This window comes from Myodes glareolus, chromosome 2 (assembly GCF_982192425.1).
Source record: "Myodes glareolus chromosome 2, mMyoGla1.1, whole genome shotgun sequence".
Lineage (NCBI taxonomy): Eukaryota > Metazoa > Chordata > Mammalia > Rodentia > Cricetidae > Myodes > Myodes glareolus.
Window position 1 is genome coordinate 79,102,284 of NC_142027.1, and position 17,536 is coordinate 79,119,819.

A 17,536-nucleotide genomic window follows, 5' to 3' on the forward strand; every position below is an offset into this window, starting at 1 on the left:
CTCCCCCTGCTGTCCTCCATCCCGCTACCGAGCTGGTGTACGGATGGCAGCTGTTTCATGATCGAAGGTAAGCGGAAGGCGGGGACAGCAAAGATGGATGGGAAGCAAATGGCCTGGGCATAGCCTCCCTGAAGGACGTTGGCACAAAAAGCCGGACTTGCTGCTTGGATACGAATGACAGAGGGAGAAGTCTCAGCATCTACACTGGCAGCAGGTATGCTTTTGCCACTGCTCATATTCATGGAGCAATATACAGAACATCTGCAGGAAAAGACATATACTTGGCCAAGACACCAAAAAGCTTGAGATGCTGTGGCTGAAAGAAAATCAGACGACAGACTCTCTGTCTTGGCAGAAGAAGTAGTCAAAAACTGCAAGGACTGTGCTATGATTAATGCAGGACACTCCATATATGCTCCTGGGAAGAGGCTCAGGGGCGATTGGCCTGGAGCCTATTGGAAAGTATATTTTGCAGAAATTAAGCCAGCCAGATATGGCAACAAGTACTTATTAGTTTTTATAGATACCTTTTCAGGCTGGGTAGAAGCTTTTCCTACCAGGACTGAGACAGCCAATGCGGTGGCTAAGAAGATCAAAGAAGAAATCTTCCCAAGGTTTGGGATACCCAAGGTAATTGGATCTGATAATGGACCTGCATTTGTTGCCCAGGTAAGTCAGGGACTGGCCGCCCAATTGGGGATCTATTGGAAATTACATTGTGCTTACCGACCCCAGAGTCAGGACAAATAGAAAGGATAAATAGAATTCTAAAAGAGACCTGCGGAAATGACTGGACAGCCCTCCTTCCCTTTTGCCCTGTTCCAGGTTTGGAATACCCCAGGGGCGATTTAAACTCATCCCCTATGAGATCCTATGTGGAGAACTACCACTGCTCACTGAGTTGGATAAAATGTGTAATCCTGATGTTACTCTTTCTAGACCTTTATTTTCCCTGTCTAAAGGTCCTTGAAATGGAGAGACATCAGATCTGAAAACAACTGAAAGAAGTATGCATCTCTGCCTGGATCCACGCCCCCCACATGAAGCGAGCTCCTGAACTACCCAAACTACAGTATCCGAGGCTTTTGACAAAGCTACCAGTCAAAAGGCTTGGGTTTAGAGGACTAATCATAGACAGACTTTTACTGAGGTTATGTAATGAGACTCTAAAGGGCCCTAAGACTCCTGACACTTGGTACTTGGTTCCTGGTTTAGATAGATGATGGGTTTGTAGTACAGGTTTGATGCCTTGCATGTCAATGTTAATTTTTGACGTTACCAAAGATTACTATGTGCTTGCACAACTGGTATGAGTTTGACAGGCACCCATCTCGCTTTCGACGAGAACCTATTTCTCTGACACTAGCAGTAATCCTGGGCCTTAGAGAAGCTGCCGGTGTTGGGACAGGTACCGCTGCCCTAATGCAGGCCCCTCAGTACTTCAATGTATTAAGATTTGAGGGCTTTAGAACAATCTGTTTCCAAACTCGAAGAGTCATTGACTTCCCTCTCAGAAATGGTCTTACAGGATAGAAGGAAATTAGATTTGTTATTCTTAAAGGATGGAGGATTATGCGAATAGATCTCCCTGGATGACTACTTTGATATCCTCCCTTATGGGACCACTCCTAACTTTGCTTCTGCTACTAATATTGCCTTTATTAGAAAAAGAACAGGTGCTGTTCAGGTTTTGATGTTGCACCTCCAACACAATGTTTTTTTAGGGTCAAGAGGATACTGAAATCTAGTTCTATGGTTAGAACTAGGCACTAAAAAAAAAAAAAAAAATTGGGGAATGAAGGACCCCAATTCGCTTTAACCACAGTCATACTGTTCTTGCAAAGGATGAGCAAATAACAAACTTAGCTCAGGACCTCCTGGAATGCTGAACAAATAACAAGCTCCATAAAAGGCCTCCGCTGAGCAAAGATACCTACCTGAGGTTAGAGCAAGGACAGCCTTATCTGGCTGCAAAACAGGGAATTTATGAACTGGCCATAGAAACAAAGAAAGAGAAGATTGCGAGGCCTGAGTCACGTAGAAAGCGGGGCTCATCACGGATCAGGGGCTATGCTATCAGACATCTAGTCGCCAGCCAGAAAAGGGGAAGGCAGGATGAGAGGAACAATAAACCGCCAAGCAGTCCCCTCAATGTTATCTAGGTTAACAATTTACCACCCTGCATCTCGCTTCTGTAAACCTTGCTTTTTGCTCCCCTATAAAAACCCCTCACCCCCAACCTGCGGGGCGCAAGCCCTCCGAGAGACTTGTCGCCCGCAGGCACCTGTGTATCTCCAATAAACCTCTTGCAGTTTGCATCCGGCTGCGTGCTTTCGACTGGTCTTTGGACATGGGGGTCTCTCCCGAGGGAAGACGCCCAGCGGGGAGTCTTTCATTATGAGTAAGTACATGTGATAATTGTCTTTATAATTGTCTTTCTGTGTTTGAGTTACCTCACTCAAAATAATGTTTTCTAGTTCCATCCATTTGCCTGAAAAAATTCAAGATGTCATTAATTTTTCTTCTGTGTAGTACTCCATTGTGTAAATGTACCACATTTTCCTTATCCATTCTTCGGTCGAGGGGCACTTAGGTTGTTTCCAGGTTCTGGCTTTGACAAACAAAGCTCCCAGCACGGTTTCTTGAAGAGGTCGTCTTTGTTGAGTGGATGTTTCTGGCCTTTGCTGAGAATGGGTGACTGTGCTGTCTGTTCTGCTCATGGGTCCCCTGTCTGCTGTGATGCAGACCACGCTGGTTTTGTTCGAGGGCTCTCCCAAGTCCAGATCAGGAAGTGGGAACTTCCAGCATTACCCTCCAGGCTCAGGATCACTTCGGACTTTCTGGTTTCTGTGCTTCCTTATGATTTTTAGGATTTTTTTTTCTATTTTTGTAGACAATGCAATTGGTATTTTGATGGGGAATGGCTTGAATTTATGGATCACTTTCAGGAATCTAGCTGCCTTAGGCTCTGCTAGATTGCTGCAATAAAATACCATGGCCAAAGGCAATTGGGGAGGAAAGGGTTTATTTGGCTTACACTTCTACACTGTAGTCCATCGCTGAAGGGAATCAAGAAAGGAACTCAAGCAGGGCAGGAACCTGGATGCAGAAACTGATGCAGAGGCCATGGAGGGGAGCTGCTTACAGGCTTGCTCCCTATGGCTTACTCAGCCTGTTTTCTTATAGGACCCAGGACCACCCACAAAGGGCTGGTCCCTCCCCCATCAATCGATCACTAATTAAGAAAATGCCCTAAAGCTGGATCATGGAGACATCTTAACTGACGTTCTCTCATTTCATATCAAGTTGACACAAACTAGCCAGCACACTTTCACATTATTGGTTTTGCCAGTCCTGGAGTGCAGGAGATCATTTCCACGTCTGCTGTCTTCAGGTCCTTCCTTCTACGCCCTCTGTTTGGGCTTCTTCATTGTCATGCACACCTTTTTCTCTGGTTTCTTTTCAGCAGTTGATCTCTGATGACTGGAAAGGCGGCTGACATCTGTCTGTGGATTTCCTATCCTGGGATTGGCTGAGAATGTGTGTGAGGTATGAAAGATTTTTTGTGGAGTCCTTTCAGGTTAGGATCCTGCTGTCTTCAAGGCGATACTCTGATTTCTTCCTTTCCTGCTTTGTACTCTCTCCGCTTCTTCCTCGTGTCCAATTCTCTTTTCATCAGATGTTTTCCTGTAAGATCGGCACCCACTGGGGACAGGGTCTTTGGGGTAGGAAAACACCTAACAGTGGTTTTCAAATTTTTATGTGTAAGAACCTCATTATTCTCTTATAAATTATTGAAGATTCCACAAGACATTTGTTTATGTGGGCAATACCTACTGATATTAGGCTAGACATAAAAACTGTAAGTTATATACATGAGGATATTAGAAAACATTCTGTTTGCCATCAGAGTTATATCTCATATTATATAGTTTCTAGAACAGTCTGCATATACTCCTGAGAGAACAAGATTGAAAACAGTAACAACTTAATGTTATTATGAAAACAGTTTCCTTCTCATGGTCGCCTTGACGACGTCTCAGGCTCCCCTAGAAGTATCTAGACTGCAGTCTGAGGGCTGAGGAAGCTTCTCCAAGTCTCACTTGGAGAAGAAAATTACATTTTCCATGATTTGTATCTGTAAGGTGTGTAGACATCAATTTTTCCTATAGATTAGCATAAATTTTATCCATTTAATTTAGTCTATTTTTGGCAATAAATGTATGTAATAAAATGTCTCTTCTAAGAATAAATCTTTGAAATGATATTGGAAGTCACTGCAGAGATGGAGTTCACTTTCATAAAAGTCATTTTAGAAACAATAACAATAATAAAAATGAGAAAAGCCATATGTCTAATGTGAAGTTTCACATATGCTAAGGTGGTATTAATGGTTCGATTCTAAACTGGGCATGTGGTGCAGGCCTGCAATCCCGGCTACTTAGGATGCTAAGATGGGAGGAATCCCACACTCACAGTCTCTCTGTGCTATGGAATGAGTTCAAGGCCCACCTGAGCAACTTAGTAAGACTTGTATATATATAAAAAAACACAATCAACAAAAGTCTGAGGCAGAGTTCAGTGGTAGAGTGATTGCCTACCATTTAAGAATGCCTAGGTTCAACCCTTAGTATTGCCAAAATCATGATGAAAATAATTTTGTACACACAAAAGTCTAATTTAGGACAATCACATTTGTTTGTTTGTTTGTTTGTTTGAGACAGGATTTCTCTGTAACTTTGGAGCCTGTCCTGGAACTCACTCTGTACAGCAGGCCTGGTCTCAAACTCACAGAGATCGGCTTGCCTCTATCTCCCGAGTGCTGGGATTAAAGGCATGCACCACCACTGCCTGGCTACAATCACATTTCCTTAGAAAGCTGGGTTACTATTTGTGATCTCGCCTGGGTCTGTAGGGAAAGGGAACTTGTCCTTGTGTCCAATCACTCCACATCCACAGTAACAGTGGTCGGAGCAGCGTCCTTCTGACACCTACAGCATTTCCACCCAAGAGCCACAGCCCTTCCCTTCTCTGGCTCCATGCCCTTACAACCCGCTCTGGCAGATGCTCTGGTTAGGAGAAGTGGTGGCCTAGTCTGGTGGCCTATGACTTGCCGCAGCCAGTGCGGCACTATGACAGGCATTATGCAAAGTAGCATGACAATCACCTGTACTGGGTCATGCTTTCTTGATCCATTTGTCACCATGGAAACAAACGGAATGCGAGGAAGCCCGAGCGAGCTTGTGAAAGAATTAGGGCCACATGGAAGACAGAGGAACTCTAGCTCCTAGCCAGATGCTCAGCACACCTGCTAAGGAGGCTGCCTGGAGCTGCCTTCCTGCTAACCTGGGATTTGCTTTCAGGCCTCCAGGCGAACGTGAAGCCTCTCAAGAATTGCCTATGAAATGGTCAGCTAAATAAAGGCTGACTTTGTTTCTTAGGGTAAGTTGTGGAGAATTTTAGTACAATGAAGGTTAACAGACATGTTAAACTACTTTTTTTGTTTTTTAAATCAGGGACCACTAGGGCCCAATTCTGCTGTGGCTCTGTCTGGTCCTTAAGTCTTCAGCTCTTATGCTGAAGTGGGCAAAGCCTTAAGGAGAAACAGCAGAGGCGTTGATTCGAAAGCAGGGAGAGGCAGTTTTCATGTCCTCTTTCTCCTCCTTAAACAGCGTCACCAGAGTTCACAGTCACATTCGTCAACCATCATAATTACTGTTTCACAACAAATAGGGTCATTTAATGGCTGCACGGCTAGCAGCGCTCCTTGGCTGTCTGCCCAGTCATGAGGTGGGAGCGCGCTGGCTTACCTGAGACTTGAAGTAAGTTTCCTGCGGGGTGGCGAGCACATCTGCTGAGGCAATGTCCAGGTGCATGAGCGTCTGCCGAAAGGACGGCCGGTTGCGAGGCTTACTCTGCCTAAGAGAAAGAGAGCGTGTGCATCTCAGAGGGTGTGCCTGGGGGCGCCAGGGCGGCATTCTGCTTTAGAAAACACACATTCTATTCCAAGAACTGCTATGTCTCAGACAGTTTAGTACTGATGTGCAAAGGGAAATTGAGGCCAAGGTAAGTAAGTTAGGTCTGCGATCTGCTAGAAACAGTGAAGTAATCCGAGCTCTTGGCTATTACGACTGAGTACTGTTTCAAGACATCATACCAAGTCCGTCACTTATATTTTTGTCAGTCACACACAACTTCATGAGTAGGGGCTGGCTCTACTTTACAGGGAGACACACCCCTGATTTCATGGGTAAATCCAGCCCTAAAGTTCCACAGCGCCTGTCACTCCACCAAGACTTGGTTCCTTCTAAGTACCCTACAGAGATGCTTCTGCTCTCTAGGGGAGTTTTAACAGAGAGGATAACAGAAGAAACCCACTTCTTACCATGTCTGTTTCATAAGGATTTTGAATCCATCTGGGCAAGTGGAGGGAACTGGGAGGTGCAAGCTGTTGCTCCCGACACCCCAAATGATGGCTGATGAGTCCACATCCTTGTAGGGGATCTCCCCCGTCAGCAGCTCCCAGAGCACCACTCCAAAAGACCTGCAGCGGGCCGGACACAGACAGCTCAGAGGGACGGGCTCGGACCTAGCTCTTTAAGTAACTAAAGACCAGGTAGATGGTGTAAGCTAGTAATCTCAGCACTCAGAGGCTGAGCTGGGGGGATCATGAGTTCAAGGACAGTCTGGGTACACAGAAGGTTTCAGGCCATCATGGCTGTATGCTGGGACCTACATCATCAAGAATAAGTAACTTTTAATATATTTTACTAAAAAAAAGTGAGACTTATGCAATGTATTTCATAAAGTCTTCTACACCACACCCTATTCAAAATAAACTTCCAGTTTTCCAGAAAGTTTAGCATAATCAGTGGAGATGCCTCAGAACTGCTTGTTTACTGAGTCTTCACCACAATTCCTCTCCTAATTCTTCCTGACATATATCACACTGGGGCAAACCTTAGAGAATCTGAAACCAGAATCAACCAGAAGGGAAAGGCAGGGAAGACTATTCCAGAAGCCAGGCGGGAGTGGGCAGGGCCCCTGAGATGGCTGGGCACCACTCACCATATGTCAACCTTCTCAGAGACGGGCTCATTCCGGATCACCTCAGGCGCCATCCACGCGACTGTCCCCGCGAAGGACATCTTGGTGCTTTTGTCACTGAGTTCCTTGGATGTACCAAAATCTGAAATTTTGACTGCATCTGTGTGAGTCACTAAAACACTTTGAAAAGAAATAAAGACAAGAACCCGGTCATTAGTGCTGAGGTAAGAGTTCCCTGTGTATGAGACCTGAGTCAGGCAGTGACGGATGCTTCATCTACACTGCAGGGTTCGGCTGACAACCCCCATTGCTCTCGGTCCTCACCCTAGAGACAGCATCATCTGCACCTGCCAGGCAGCTCAGCCCCCACTACTTGCTAACTGTGACTTCTGCCAGTCGCCCTCTCTTCCAGGCCCATTGTCTCTCTATAAATAGCAGGCGCGGGACCATGACATCAGGTATGCATCACATTCCAGGGCTCAGAGGAAAGTTGAGTCCTCTCCATGCCAAGGATGAGCTCTGATCAGCAAAGTTCAAGCAGGTTCCATACAAGACATGTTTTCCTTCCTTCCTTCCTTCCTTCCTTCCTTCCTTCCTTCCTTCCTTCCTTCCTTTCTTTCTTTTTCTTTTTTTCTTTTTTGCTTTTCACAAGAACCACTTACAATGTACCCTGGAACAAACTGTTTGGCTAGTTCTAGTGGTCTATAAAATCAGAATATTAATATCCCCCACTATACTGGCTCTACTTGAAGAAACTCATTCAACATGTTAAGAGTTAATGAATTAGGGTGCTGGGCCCTAAAAATATAGAGACCTATTTCAACAACACGCGCCGTTTGTGATCCCAAACACTCCAGTCCTCCAAAAGCAGAGGCAGGCGGTTCTCGGAGTTTGAAGCCAGCCTGAAACAAGTGAGTTTCAGGCTGTCCAGGAATACACTGTGAGACACTGACAAAAAATAAACAAATCCACCCATCACCCCATCCAAAAAAAAAAAAAAACCCAACCACTAAGAGTCATAATATTCAAATAGTATCTGACTTGGGGGAAAGAAGATGGGGAACTTTGAACTCCATCCCCTCTGTTCTGTTACCTTACCCACATCCCAGCTACCAAATGACTGTCTGTGTACTGAGCAACTTGGTGCTCGGATTACTTTGGGATACCTTCATCACATCTACCTGGAATATAAAACTAACATCATTTAGGACTTCCTGACTTTAGTCTTGGTGAAAATGTATGACGATTAGAATATTATGGGATAGCTGAGGCAGCTAAACTGGTGGTGTCAGATACCACGGTTAGAACACATGATGGTCACTAGACAGAGACGCTGGAGGAGCCTCTTCTGCAGCAGCTGACCTGACATGAGGGAGTGGACACAGGTAGAGAGGAAAGATAACAGAATACCGTAACTGGGGCCGGGGCAATGCTCATGGGTAAGTGCTTCATGCACAAGTGCAGATCCAGCATCCACACAAAAGCCAGGCTCAGTGACACACAGGGGTGGGGCTGGCACATCCTGGGGGCTTGCTGGCCAGCTAGTTTAGCTGAATTGCTAGGCTTCAAGGCTCAGTAAGGGACCCTGCCCCAATAAAAAAGGTGACGAGCAATAGAAAAGACACCCAGTGCCAACCTCTGGCCTCCACACAAACACACACAGGCTGGCATACTTGTACACACACTTGTACACACAGAATCAGCACACACACACACACAAACACACAGGCTGGCATACTTGTACACACACTTGTACACACAGAATCAGCACACACACACACACACACACACACACACACACACAATGGAACTTTTCTGGGACGAAGGTGGGGTCATACTGACTATAGATTTAAGTAGGCAGAAAAATCTCCCGACACAGCCAGCCAGATTTATTGCTATCTTCTTAAAGTTTGCCTAAAACCCATCAAGTCTGAGTCGAAGACCCAGGAGTCTGGGCTGAGTACCAGTGTAGAAGGCCGCAGCCACATTCTCCATTATCAAGATGGCGCTGACATCCGGCTTCACCGCCAGGTGAACGCATATGTGCTCGGTAATTTCCCACTGAGTCCCCGCCTACTCCCGAGGCATCACCTGGGACTGGGAACAATGGACCTATCCAAGAATGACACGTCCAAAGCAGGGTCTGTTTCCTATATAAGGGATGGGTTCCATCTTATCTGGGTCTCCGCCATGTTGGCTGATGCCCGCTCTCCCAAGGGGCATTAAAGCTTTACTGCAGAAGAATCCTATGTGTACCGCATGGTTCTTGCTGGCGAGACGGTAGCGCGGGACATCTGGTGCCGAAACCCGGGAAGAAGAAGAAAAAGAAGAACTTTGCACCACCGGAGACCCCTTGGACACAAGGAGGATTCAGAACTGCAGGCTTGCGTGCTCAGAGAGGTACGTTCTAAAGTCCAGAGAGCATATCAGAAACTGAGCAGCAGTGGGAGGTTATACGCGCACCCAGATAAGTTAAAAAGGACCCTCCGGTAAAGAATGGGGGAGACAAAAAAAAAAAATTAAAAAGGACCCTCCGATAAAGAATGGGGGAAACAAAAAAAAATAAATAAGTTAAAAAGGACCTCCCGATGATTTTGGGAGAATGGAGATGGGGGAGAAGGCTGATTTGCAGGGTCAAAAGCTTTATGTTATGTTGTTCATGTTGTCTTTTGTGTACTGGATGGGAGAGGGATATTTGAACTTGGAGACTGCTGAGGATGTGATGTTTTGGGAGGGAGGTTCTGTTTTCGTCTCCACGGAGGGGGAGAGCCTAAGGGTGTACTTGGGATTTACGTGGTTTGAATCACCGAGACCTCCTGAAATGTTGTAATGTATACCCCTAAAATGCAGCGGCCCAATAACAGCAGGAAGCAGCCAAAGAGACTAAACGACGCCCAAATTCCCTTAAAGATTAAATGAGGTCCTTTCAAGCCTGCTTCTCTGAGTTCAGCTTTGCTCCATGCACCGGTTTGGGCTCGGAATGGGTGCAGCTGGGGCTGGAGGGCGGCTGGAGCGGAGCTTTGCTCTGTGGCTATGGTGGGAGGCATATTGCGCAGGCTCAATTGGTGCCTGGCCTGGAGGGTATCACAGCAATACTGAGAATGAGAACGGTGCCACAAGCTGCCAGGTCAGAAGGCTTGCAATGTGCCTAAAACTGTGAGGGGCTCTGAGGCTGGAATGGCTTCTGTTCCGCTTGGCTGAAATCTAATATCAACAAACAGAGACCTGTAGATCTCTAAATTCAAGACCAGCCTACTTCCAATACTGACTGTGCAGAATTTTTACACTGAGATTTTTAATACTCTTAAATGTTAATTTGGGAGGAGAATTTGTTTATGTTTTTTTTTCTAGAAATGCTGACATACATCTACTGACATTCATGCTATGGATTCATCTGTCCAGAGGCCTGAGGACAAAGCCTCTGCTATGGAGCTGTCTGGCCTGATTGCTGCGGAGCTGGCAGGTTCCTGAGGGATGGTCCAGCTCCTGCCCTTGGTCTGTCAGTTATTGCTATGTTGTTGTTGTACATTGCAATGTTGTTGTTGCTATGCCATTGCTATGCTGCTAGATTTCCCCTTATTTTGTCAGTTATTGCTTGCTATCAGTTTCCCTTATCCTGTCAGTTATTTCTGCTAAACACTATGGGTATCTTCAAGATAGGTTACAAAATGCCATGGTTATTTAAATTAAAAATTGGATAAATATCTATTTAAACAAAAAGGGGGGGAATAATAAAGGAACTGCCCCCGATGCCAAGAATGGCCATCGCCATGGCTCTGTTCACCATAAATTTTTTAAATCTGGATGATAATGGCCAAAATGCTGCAACACGACATTGTTCGGATCCACAGCGGCCCAAAGATTTGGTTAAGTGGAAAGATGTGCTTTCTAATGAATGGAAAGGCCCGGATCCCATCTTATTGAGATCCAGGGGAGCTGTTTGTGTCTTCCCACAGGATCAAGAAAGCCCATTCTGGCTGCCAGAGCGATTGACCCGAACAGTGAAGAGTGATCCACAACACACGGATTCGCCTGAGGACCTGGCTGCTGTTCCTCCTGCCATTTTGAGGATGGATGACAGAGTACCGATGGAGGACACTCTCAGCTTTCCCGAAGCTGTTACCAGTCAGCCATAGGATGGTGGTGTTTCCTCGACTTTTTACAACCAATATGACTCTGGGGCCCCTCATACCATCCTAGAGATGATTTATAAGCCTGGCCGTAGGACTCCAGTCCTGGGCCATATCCCTCATTCCCCTACTTCAAAGAATGGGTGGGGGTGGAAATGTTTTGAAACAGTCCTATGCTATGGATTAATGTTTCTCCTCTGGATGGTCTGCTGACTCAAATCCCAAAATCGTAGGGACAAAATGGTTATTGCACAAGCGTTGGCTGCCCTAAAACAGGGGCCTCTACTGATGTGTAGTTATTTATGTTAAAGCAGTAAGGTTTAAGCCAACCAGCTCCTGCACCCCTAGGACTATGGTCCATTGCACAGGGTGAAATGCTTGGCTTAGCTAGCCCTAAAGGTTGTCGAGCTGAAGAGCATCGCACAGAGAATGGCCCTCTCTGAGAGATAAGTCGCTTTGCTTAAGGGTTTCCTGCCGTATATTCCCTTTCCCAGAAAATTGGCAAAGGGCAGGCCGGATAGGTTCCAGGTGTCATGAGCCTAGGGACAGATTCCGTGTAAGCCCATTTTTATGTTTTCATTTTGGGAAGTGCGACCTCTATCTTTACCTTCCTAGGGAGTTGCCTTTCTGCAAAGAAGTAAAATTAGGGGGAGATGTAGAAGGCCGCAGCCACATTCTCCATTATCAAGATGGCGCTGACATCCGGCTTCACCGCCAGGTGAACGCACATGTGCTCGGTAATTTCCCACTGAGTCCCCGCCTACTCCCGAGGCATCACCTGGGACTGGGAACAATGGACCTATCCAAGAATGACACGTCCAAAGCAGGGTCTGTTTCCTATATAAGGGATGGGTTCCATCTTATCTGGGTCTCCGCCATGTTGGCTGATGCCCGCTCTCCCAAGGGGCATTAAAGCTTTACTGCAGAAGAATCCTATGTGTACCGCATGGTTCTTGCTGGCGAGACGGTAGCGCGGGACATACCAGTTTCCCTTATGTACAATAAGAAAACCAATACCACTGTGTCTAGCTCGTGGCTTTTGCCAGCATCCAAGAAGACGGAATGAAGGGCAGAGCTGCTGCACACCGTGAGCGCAGGGTGGGACTGCATTTCTGTCGCTGCTGACTTTCGTTTTGAGATGGTGGCTCACGTAGCCCAGCTCTGGAGAGGAGACTGGCTTTAGTCTCCTGACTCTCTGGCCTCTGTCTCAGAGAGCTGGCTGTGCACCACATCTCAGATAACTGTTGAGAACCTTCCGCACGCATCTGTGAACATGCCTCTCCCTCTCCTGCCCCGCCCTGGGGCCTGGGAACAAGCGCTTCACTGCTGAGCTGTATTTCCAACCTGCCTCCGTGTCTCATTCAGCCATTTTCATTCTGTTGTGTTTTAAACACTTCTGAAAGGGAGTTAATTTTTTTTTAAACCTAGGAAAACAACAAACCAAACTTTCACATGGGGGGAGGCTGGCATTAAGTTTTTGAGGTGATGAAAGATAAAACTTTTTGAGGCTGCTTCAGATAGTAATGAAGTTTGCTGCACAGTTGCACAATCCAAAAGCCACAGAAGGGAAGGCTTGAGTTACATACCTGTCCATATCCCCCATACAGATAGGTGATGAGAAGCTACCCACTGGCTAAAATCAAGTTACAAGTCTGAGAGCCTCAGCTTTGTTTGATAGGAACTCATTTTCAAGTAACAGAACAGCCGACAATGGGCTCTAGAACTCACTTTGGTGACTTGAGGTCACGGTGTATGATTTTATGGAGATGGAGATAATTCATCCCACTAGCAATTCCCGTGGACCAATCCACGAGCAAACGAGGCGTGATCTTCCTGCCAGCTCGCAAGACTTCGTAAAGTTGTCCATGGGCACAGTACTCCATGATGATGCAGTAGCACGGGGCCTGGGTGCAAACTCCCCTTTGAAGAAAATATAGTAAGGACATGAATACAGGCTAATGGACACATACACACATCTGTATCTCACATGAATACAGACTAATATATACATACACACATCTGCATCTCACATGAATACAGACTAATATATACATACACACATCTGTATCTCAACATGAAAACAGGCTATTGGACACATACACACATCTGTATCTTGACATGAAAACAGGCTAATAGACACATACACACATCTGTATCTCAACATGAAAACAGATACACATACACACATCTGTATCTTGACATGAATACAGGCTAATAGCTACTACACACATCTGTATCTCCAGAGTGTTTAATATGGGCTCATGCCTTACCCAAATGATCAAAATTCATATAGATAATATAATAGTTTTGATTCTGAAATAAGTACAGCATATTCTGGTCACCAATTTTCCGAGAATGCACATGGCAGTTTCTGTTTTATTCTTAAGTCTAGATAGCAACAGGCTGTGCTAATCTGGTGGTCTCGTGTGACACCATTCCACTCTGGGACAAAGCAGTCTTTTCTGAGGCTTGGATAGGCTGGGAGCTCTGTTGATTTTGATCGTTAAAATATTTTCCTCTTAAATATAAACAGATTTTATATGTAATGTGAAAGGATTAAAACTAAGTTTTTATATTTTTTATTATTGTTTGTTAACTTTTCAATTATTCAAATTGAAAATAATTAGACTGAGGACAAAAAGAAAGAAAAGACAGAGAGAAGGAAAAAGTAAGCAAATGAGTCAAATTTTTATTTTCCATGTAGTTCTGTGAAAAACATTTAGAATAAAGACAGCATAATATCATATTCTCCTTCTATGTAGGAGATAGTACTATTAATCCCTGTACTTTCCATCAAACTTTTCCTGATTAGTCAAGCCCAAAAGAGTCAAAGATCTCTTTTCTAGCAGGCCGGGAGGTTCCCAGCCAGGTCTCGATGTGTTTAATGTCACATCAATGTTCATAGGCCTCACGACTCCACTGGAGGAGAAATGGGAGGAGGAGCATGCTAAGAGGGAAAAAGCTATTGTTTTTTCAAGGACATTTCTGTGTTTTCTTTCATCTGCCTGAAATCCTCAGGGGATAGACTGCACCTCTTCCGTGTCTATAGGGAAGACTTGGGGTGAAAGTGACTTATTTTACCATAACTAACCCACACAATCAGTGACAGTGCCCAGACCCAAGGCTTGTCTAGCTTCAAAGGCCAGGCCGTTGCTCTCATCATATTAGAGTATGATTTAAATGTCTGTATAAACAATCATATTGGGGATTCCGATGTTAGCACTGTTAATTCATTAAACTGGGAGTAATATGAACTTTACTTCATAGTTCTGTAGACAACTGCCTCATACTCTCCAGAGAATTTATGAGAGCACTAGGGATGAGACAGACAATCTTCAGCAGGCTTCCATCATGCACACCCTGTCTCTCAGGCTGTGGGAAGTGGTGGAGGGACTTGGGATGCACCCCAAGGCATTGACATGGCTGGCACCAGGCTGTGCATTGGTCTTCACTTGACCTGCCCTGAGGCAGGTCATCAAACCCAGCATCATACAGTTAGAAAAGATATTCTGGAGCTGTGGACTCCATACTGGTACAGGAGAATTGTCTGTATTCTGTCAATCATTTTTTAAATAAACACTGATTGGCCCAAAGCCAGGAAGGAAGTATAGGCAGGACAACAAGACAGGAAGTAGAGGCGGGGAAATGAGAACTGGAGTATTCTGGGAAAAAGGAAGCTCTTTCCCCAGGCCTTCCCAGATCATGGAAGAAGCAGGATGTGACTTGCCCCACTGAATAAGGTACTGAGCCACATGGCTAACATAGATAAGAATAATGGGTTAATATGAGTTATAAGAGCTAATAAGAAGCCTGAGTTAATGCGCCAATCAGTTTATAACCTAATGTAGACTTCTGTGTGATTTTCTCTGGGACCAAACAGCTGTGGGAACTGGGCAGGACAGAAACCCCAATGAACAGGTCCCTCATGTTACACCACACTGAATCCTAAATTCACTTCTGAGTGTATTTTTATGTACCCATGAACATCTAGCCGAAACAAGTCCCAGAAAAAAGCACTTGTTGTCCCAGAATGCAATGGTGTCACACATTTCACTTTCACCATGATGGAGCTAGGACTAGAAGAACGATCAGCTCCATCTCCTTGTTCACAATTCCAGCAGCCATCTCCTGCATCCAGTCCTTCATCACCCAATGCACCCTTTCCCGTTCTCCTGCCTACAGATGATGCTGGACCCACATCCATGTTCACATCCATGGCTGTGCATCATAGGCTAGGATCTGTGTATGATGGAGAACAATAGGTTTTTTCCTTATTAAATGCCGCAAAGATGCTTCAATTACTCTTTTATCATTTTCTGGGATGCCTAGAATTCTTGATTTTTAATGGAAATGTTTTTTTAAAAAAAAGGTTTTTTTTGGAAGGTTCAGTGAACAGTTACTACAAACAGATAACACCTCATGACATAGAAACTACATGGGGAGGAATTAACACATGTAAGAACACAAGGATGAACATGCCTGGTGGACCCAGCATCCACTCAGCTGTCCTATGGTCTAACAGACATCTTGTGAACTGCTCTTCTCACTGTGACGAACTAGAAGCCCTCCGCTGTGACGAGGCTCCCGGCAGCCAGAGATAACCGCTTTAGCACCACTTCTAATAGCTACCATCTCTTTGCCTGGGATTGACTTTTATTAGAAACAGTCAGGTTGGGTTTTCTTAAGAAGATAAGAAGGAAAAATGACTGTTGTATTCCTATACCTTCCTTTTGTGTGTGGCTCTTACTAATTTCAAAGGAATCCACAAACATGAAAAATGTGCTAAAATCCAACCATGCCTTCCGGATACTCTTGAATGTGATTCACTGACCAAAGTAACAAATAGCACAACAGTTACAGACGTGACACCGTACAATGTCCCTAGAGTGTCAGGCTCACTACTGTTAGCTACGCAGAGGGAGAGATTATTCCAGTGTGTTCAGTTTAGGGAATGGGCCCCAGAACAGCTTCTCAAATCCAATAATACCTGAAGATGTGGTGTAGGTATGGGTTGGAGGGGCAAGACGGAGAAAATGGCAGGAAGAAAAAGACAGCAACTCACTGTCTCCTCTCAGGATAGCTTCTACCTCCTGCTACCCAGGCGCACTCTTGGGACGCTCGCTGAGCAGTGACACATAGCCCACTGTATTCCAGAAAGCCCAAAGGCACGCCACAGTCGGTCTCAGGGATCCGAGTTTCAAAGCTCTCGGCACATTCTCCCATTAAGGAAAGGCCAGCGTGTAGAAGGCACAAGCGTTTCCGTGAAGGAAACGAAAGAGACAAGGTGGTCTCCATTTGTCTGTCTGCCAGAAATTATACTCCCGTTAACTTGAAACTTATTGGCTCCGGAAAAATTACTGTCAGCCATGGTAGTAATTTTATTAGGGCAGCTGATGACAGAATTATGACAGTGGCTGTCCTCTGCACTCCAGCTGGTGCCACCTCTTCCCACCTCCTGTCCCTGCCGTAAGGGTTCTCATGAAGGAATCAAAACCACATCTCACAAAACTATCCAAGAATTAACTGTTGCTTTCTTTGGGGATATGAGTCCAATTAAGACTGATCGGTCACATGGCATCTTTCCTCATGATAGTAGTTTCTCAGAGGAAGAGCCCTCGGGGCAGCTGGGGAAGTGGCCCCTAGGTTGAGGAGGAAGTTCTAAGTCCTCCATGTTTACTGAAACCTCCTTGGTTATACCAAACTCTCTCCCAGGAATCTAAAACACAGTCAAACAGGCCAATAGTCATTGCCCAGCTTTTGTCCCACTTGGGCCACAATTCCTGTTCCTCATTCTTCCCTTTTAAAAGTCAGTTCCTTCCACTTGTCCAGGCGAATGGGACAGATGGCATAAAGACAGCTAAGGGAGGGGCTCAGGCAGCGGTAACCACAGCTGAGCTCAGCACTTTGGTGGTACAGTGGTGAGCACAGTCGCCTTCCAGCTCCAGTGATTCCCACAAGTTTACCTTCGACTGGTCTCTTCTTAAACTGTGGACTGTAACCCCATGTGGGGATGCATACCTAAATGTAGGGGTTAGACACATCTGGGAATGGTAACAGGTTTCTGAATGTCTGATGAGTAAAATTAATCCAAAATCAAATGTACAGTGGATTAAGTTAGGTTTTTTTTTTTTTCTCTCAAGACAGGGTTTCTCTGTGGCTTTGGAGCCTGCTCTGGCAGGCTCTTGTAGACCAGGCTGGTCTCGAACTCACAGAGATCCACCTGCCTCTGTCTCCCGAGTGCTGGGATTAAAGGCGTGCACCACCACTGCCCGGTTGGATTAAGTTAGTTTTATTTTGGGATTATGGAAAGATCTCCAATGATTTTGGGAACAGCCCTGAACACACTTCTGCCATTTTGT

General features: G+C 45.4%; 1 protein-coding gene and 1 long non-coding RNA gene across 5 annotated transcripts in view; one reads left to right on the forward strand and one right to left on the reverse strand.

Annotated features, from left to right (window-relative positions):
- Positions 1 to 17,536, reverse strand: part of Map3k13 (mitogen-activated protein kinase kinase kinase 13) — a 161,515-nt gene that overhangs the window by 28,248 nt on the left and 115,731 nt on the right. For all 4 annotated transcript variants that reach the window (XM_048453824.3, XM_048453825.3, XM_048453826.3 and 1 more), the window contains 4 exons: positions 12,906 to 13,097; positions 7,069 to 7,227; positions 6,386 to 6,544; positions 5,811 to 5,919 (listed from right to left, as the gene is read on the reverse strand). In XM_048453824.3, coding sequence (XP_048309781.3) covers positions 5,811 to 5,919; positions 6,386 to 6,544; positions 7,069 to 7,227; positions 12,906 to 13,097 — 619 coding nt within the window. The remainder of the gene's footprint in view (positions 1 to 5,810; positions 5,920 to 6,385; positions 6,545 to 7,068; positions 7,228 to 12,905; positions 13,098 to 17,536) is intronic.
- On the forward strand, positions 10,382 to 12,108 carry LOC148123013 (uncharacterized). Its single transcript, XR_015736771.1, has 2 exons — positions 10,382 to 10,542; positions 11,004 to 12,108. It is a non-coding gene; the product is annotated as an uncharacterized LOC148123013 (long non-coding RNA).